We start from the raw sequence: 5,966 nt of genomic DNA, 5'->3' as shown, positions 1-5,966 counted from the left end.
TGCATGCATGCGGGTGTATTAATAATTTTGGTTAACGACAAGAAAAATTGGCTTACAAAACAATCATTAAATTTTACCTTGATACCTGTAATCTGAATTTGTGGCCTTGTATAAGGGAATGGAGGGAGTAGTTAAACATGGCAGTTTTATTTGTCATGGCAACTTGTTTTGAATAATAGTCATCGTACAACATGCAATTTGAACACATTTTTGCCATGGAAACTAAATATTTTGTTGACACGGTCATTTCAAACTATTTTCGTGATGTAAACTTAAGATGTGTTCCACTGACATCTAAAGTTAACTTGTGTTGCCACTTTTTGTTACAAGCATCTGGTTCGTGGCGACTTTTTTGTATGTTTTTTTAGCTATTTTCATTTCAGTTGTAAATCCTAGCTTGAAGGGCTGATACTGCTTAAGTTGAGCCTGTTTGTGGCCCATTTTAGATCCTTAACTTTGGTGGTTCATCGAGAAGTACGCTTGGGGCACCAGCGTGCCCTACTCCGGGTTCTATGGGACGTTCGTCAGGTCGTGCCCTACTCAAAGGACCAATGTAAAAAAAACTAAGTATTTCAATCCTCAAAAATCCTACAGTGCTCGTTTGATTCAAAGTAGCCCTTGTCGTGACGAATCTCTCGGATACAGGAGGCAGAGGACAATCCAACCCCTAGTTGCTAGTAGTAACAGTAGGAGCGGGACACACTGTGCTCTGCATGAATTGAACGGGCGAATAAAGCTAGCGCAAAACACCAAACATCTCCGGGTTGTCACCGTGCTGTCCGTGATCGTCCAAGCACCAGCTACACAGGCCTCGAAATCCCGTGATTAATATTACTCGACATGCTTTGAAATGTCGGGTACCTTCCATAGGTTTAGGGGGCGAGATGATTTGATTAAGCTGTATAATAGGCTATAGGGTATTGTGAAGTTGTTATTTTGTCGAGCACTGGAACAAAATCTTGCTGAAAATGGTGCTTTTGAAGAAAAAAAACCGAAAGTAGCCATAGTAATAATCTGATCATATTATTAGCTGCCATCCAACGAATCAAAGAATAGTAATACTCCTAGCAGTAAAAAACAATGAGCTACTAATCCCTACGACCAACCTATACAGAGACACCGAAATCATATAACGCCGCCCAAAAATCAATCAAATCCATAGCCATTAGTGTCCTGTCAAGTAAGAGCTCAGCTGCTCGCCGCGCCGGCGCGTCCCCTTGCTCCGGCGCCGGTCCTGCTCCCCCGGCCGCGGCGCCCGCGGCCGCGCGTCTTCATGACCACGGTCTTGGACTCGCCCCACGCCCAGAACGTGCCCCTCTCCTCGTCCGAGTTGTCGCACTCCGGGAACGGGCCGGCCGCGTACCGCGCCGCGTCGTAGCAGACCGTGTAGGTCATCTGGCGCGCCCGGAACGCGCGCATGGCGGCGCGCTTCTGCGGGGTCATGACCGCGTAGTCGGCCGTCATGAGCCTCAGGAGGTCGCACCCGCCGGCGGCGTCGCTGCTCAGCGCCGCCGGGTCGGCGACGCGGCATCCTCGGAGGGAGAGGTCGGAGAAGTCGGAGGCGAAGGGCGCGTACTTGTAGTTGACCTTGTACTTGCCGCCCTCCGTGGCCCAGGCGGAGCCGTCCCAGATGGTGGCGTACACCGCCATGGGCTTGGCCGGGAAGTCCCCGCCCATGCCGGGGTGCCGGACCACCTCGCGGATCGGCGTGTCGTCCACGTAGAATCTGCACGTACGCGCGCGCACATCGTCAGTCACTTTGTATTCTACTACGTGCAGTGGCAGTGGCAGTGGGAGAGGGGTGATGCGTACATGATGTGGGTGGGGGCCCAGAGGATGGAGTAGCGGTGGGCCTCGAGGGTGGGGTCGAAGGGGAGGAGGTAGCGCTCCTCCCGGCCGCGGCTGGTGCTGCCGTTGCCGTAGACGTTGGTCTGCACCCGCCACTGCCCGCCCCACCGGCTGCCCAGGAACTCGAGGTCCAGCTCGTCGTGCGTCTTCTCGTACACGTCCCCGTTCGACAGCTGCAACGCCACAAGAACAAAATACCACCATTATTAAGTTTGTTATACATACACAGCGGTACTATCTTTAGAACTGTCACGTGTTTGTTAGAATCCATACCAAATAAGTACTATGTACGTACGTTATTTTCTACCACGGCGTTCTTGTGCACAAAAAACGTACTGTTACTAGTACTATTGACTCGTTCTCCCTCGTATACTCTGACGTATTAGAAATAACTTTGTTTTGTTTTTGCGTTGGTGAGGCTGATGAATGCGGGCGGACGAGAGCGCGTGACAGGGATGAATGGCAACATTTATTCCGGGCGAACAGGCGGCGCAGCCTTTTGTGGCCGTGAAGGCCCGAAAACGAACAAGCCCATGTGGCACGCCCTGTTGCCTGCCTGCCTGCCTACTCTGCGCCACCACAGCCAGAGGGCATGGATGTGCAACTTGCCATGGTTTTTCCTCTTTAAGATGAGCAGCGGCAGGTAGTAAATCTCAGCTACTAGCTGACACGCCATGTGACGATTGACGAAACAGAGACCCAACGGTTGGAAACAACGCCGTGGATTTAACATTAAAGGATGGTAATAAGCTAGTAAGCTGAAACCGCTGCTTAATTAACTTGGACAGGAAACGCTCACGAAGTAATTAATCGGAGCGGGATTGAAGCACTCACGTAGAAGGCGACGACGACGCCGGCCGTGTAGTCCCTGGGCAGCTTGATGGACGCGCTGAAGAAGCCGTGCAGGTAGTAATCCGAGGAGATGAATCCCGAACCTGCATGTGATCGAACAAGCGCCGCGACATAAGAACAGGAAGAACAGAGTGAAACAAAAGGAAGGGTTTCAGGTAAGCAAAACTGCAAAAGCAAGTGACCGATGGGTTACCGGAGCGGCGATCGAGCAAGAGGCGGGCGGCCCTGTCATCCCGCGCGCGGACAAGGTTGCCGTCCCCGAACAGCGGCGAGAACCCTTCCTCGAAGGCCACGGTCGGCACGTCGAAGGCGGAGGCCGCCGCCGCCAGGCAGACGCACGTCGCCGCCGCCGCCAACAACCTCGCCTTCATCGCCATTGCTGCGCAGTCTGGTGCTCTCAAGGCGTCGCTCTCTCTTCCTTTCTTTCTCTTTCGCCTCTCAAGATTCAAGAACCAAAACCTCACGCGCTCCCCGGGTTCTGCCTAATGACCTTTCGCCCGCCGGTTATATACGCGGTACCACTTTAGCTGGGTCGCACCGCGCGCGCTGAGCTGGCCCGTTCCGTGACGCGTAGGGCCGTCGTCTCGTGCCGGAAAAACGGACCCACCGCCGTGGCCCTATATGCTTAGGCAAAAAAAGAGGAGGGAGGGAGCGGGCGAGAGAGGAGGAGTTTATGAGCTGAACAGGAGAAGGGATGGTGGTGGGTAACACCAGCTAAGCTTTGCTGGTGGTGATGGATGGGGGCTTGGCTTGGCATGGCCCTAATTGGCGTGTCCGCCTCGCCCTGCCCTGTCCTGCCTCGCCTCATGCAGGGCGATCACGCCACTATGCACGCACAGTGTCAGTTCCGCTGCTGCCCAAGCAAAGCAATGGACCGGAGCAGCCGAGCAGCAGTTGAAATATGATGATTATTCGCGAGGGTACGTAGGACGAACGTTTGGAGCCGGGAGGTTACGGACGGTCATGTGGCGTGCTTGCGTAGATTAGCTCGGGATCGGGAGAAAATGGGTGCTCGCCCCTCGGAGAATATGGCGTGTTACTGTGGGGATTAATGGCGGATCGCCGCCGTTACTGATGGGATTTTCTCGCGGGAGTTGCTACGTGCACGCAGTGGAGGTGGCGTGAAGGGAGCGGTTGAGCCAACGACCGCGTCGTCCAGATTTGACCGATGCCTCTGCTCCGACCTCCGAGTAGGACTGGTCGGCGTGCTGTCATCCACCTGCCGCGCTGCGTGTCCAGCGAGGCACCAGCTGTGCAACAACCACGACCGCTCTCTCCTTTCTGACCGGTTTGTTCGGTTGCGTCCTGTAGCACGCCGCTGCTCCGTCGTGACGGGCAAAGCTTTTAGACTGTGCACATTTAAGTGCCCGAAATCACTAGTTCCCGGCGCAACCGTTGCGAGATGTGTATATACCCGGGGCCGGTCTGATCCGCTCCACAGCTGCCAACAGCCGTATGCATGCATGGACTGGGCATGTGCTCAGTGGGATAGGCTTGGACAACATGGTTCAGCCCATGGCAGCCAATCAAGTAATAATAAATCATGGAGCATTAAAATATGCAGAGTATCCAACGCCGCCGGAGGCCCAATTAAAAATGGCCGCCGAGGAGCAGCACACGACATGACCAATGCTCGTCCCCGACAGACAGAGGTCCTCTTTCTCATGTGCGCCGTCTCCAAACGAAGGCGCACCCGCACGCACGCACGCAGACTCGACATCTACAGTAGCGCCCGCGTCCGGACCCCCCGCCTCTCCGGTCGCTCCCGCTGGCCGATTCATCGATCCGGCAGCCGCTTGCGGCGCCGCGCGCGCTCCCGCCTCCTTTTGCCCGTGAAAATGGATGAGATCGTCGAGGCCGTGTCCTGCTCTTGCGCTGTGTCCGGGCGTCTGAACGCACGCGTACCGACGGATGCACGCACGCACTGCTGAGGCTGATCAGTGGGAAGTAACTTAGACTAGTAACATGTAACATGCATATGTTACTAGTCTATATTACTATCTCTGTAGTGCATAGTATCATAGATTAATATCATAAGTGGTCTTATTTATTGTCATGCCTGACCCATAGTAGCATCATATTTATTATGTTATGGTATCTATCTATGTTACTATAACCATCTCTATCTTCTTTAATTGCCTGCCACATAAGTATGTTTGCAAGTCCCAAGTGCATGATACTATTTATGTTACCCCCACTATGGCTAGCCTGAGTGGTCAATGGGAACAGCACAGGCTGGTTTTGGTTCCGTTCACGGGCGTGGCATCTGGCATGGATTACGGGGAGGTTTGTCTATGTATGGGTGCGGTTTTTTGTTTTAGCCTGCAGCCTCTCGTGCGCACGACTAGTAATGGGTGTCTGGCCCAAGACGCTGCCGGAATTGCGGGCTCTGTATAGCGATGAACGCGCACCATGCATGGTTTGATACTTTGATTTCGTATATTGGTCGACGGAATTTATTGGCATAGAAGACAGGTTACCAGTAGAGGAGACGAGAGTTGCAACTATCACCAAATTGTTTAGCTTTTCTTCCAAAAGTAGGGTAACCCCGTCCTCTCCGTCAGTCCATGCACACGGTTGCAAAATCCGGCAGCTGAACAACATCGACCTAGAGAAAAAGCGAAAAGAAAACTCGAGGCCGCATGCATGCCTGGAGACACTAACTCCATCATATAGTCACTAATAATCCTATAATACAAGCTGAAATTAAAATGAAAAATACACAACTCCTAGGATACGCCTTCAAAAATAAATCGTCGCACGTACACCGCTGATGGCAAGTCCAGCACAAGGTTAAACTTCGGATTCTCATCCCGAAGCAAAGCTTCAATCCACCAACGACAGCACATGACGCGCGCGCGCCTCGACATAGCCTAATCAGAGATCATGTGTTTTCACTAGAGTGCATAAAGTCGTCGTTGATGTTAGAATAAATCCGAGGCACTCTGTCGATCATCCGAGGATCAAGCAATCACACGAGCACGACACCGAGATTTGTTAACGAGGTTCACCGATATGGCTACATCCTCGGGGCCTGACTATGGGCGCTCCTCCCCATGACACCGCTACAATACCGCACCCGATCGCCCTGGACACCGGCACATGCCGCCGGCTTCCCCTGCGTTCCGGTGCTATTATGTTGCCATAGGTTACATCGTGTGTCTACCCCCACTATATATGAGAGGCCTAGGATACAAGTGTCCTAATTGGATACGACTCCACATCCTATGTAAACACAATACAACTCATAGTCCAACTGTAACCTA

The 5,966-nt window shown here is 52.9% G+C and overlaps 1 protein-coding gene across 1 annotated transcript; it reads right to left on the bottom strand.

Moving 5' to 3' along the window:
- Window positions 1-1,004: 1,004 nt before the first annotated feature.
- Window positions 1,005-3,202, bottom strand: LOC123145161 (probable xyloglucan endotransglucosylase/hydrolase protein 30). Its single transcript, XM_044564494.1, has 4 exons — window positions 2,894-3,202; window positions 2,683-2,783; window positions 1,813-2,021; window positions 1,005-1,726 (listed from the first exon to the last, which is right to left on the bottom strand). The coding sequence occupies exons 1-4, from the start codon at window positions 3,075-3,077 to the stop codon at window positions 1,189-1,191; spliced, it is 1,032 nt and encodes a 343-aa protein (XP_044420429.1). The 5' UTR covers window positions 3,078-3,202; the 3' UTR covers window positions 1,005-1,188.
- Window positions 3,203-5,966: the final 2,764 nt, after the last annotated feature.

The sequence above is a fragment of the Triticum aestivum genome, chromosome 6D (genome assembly GCF_018294505.1).
Source record: "Triticum aestivum cultivar Chinese Spring chromosome 6D, IWGSC CS RefSeq v2.1, whole genome shotgun sequence".
In the NCBI taxonomy this organism is placed as follows: domain Eukaryota; kingdom Viridiplantae; phylum Streptophyta; class Magnoliopsida; order Poales; family Poaceae; genus Triticum; species Triticum aestivum.
Note: the sequence above shows the minus strand (reverse complement) of the source record. Positions and strands in the feature narration are given on the sequence as shown.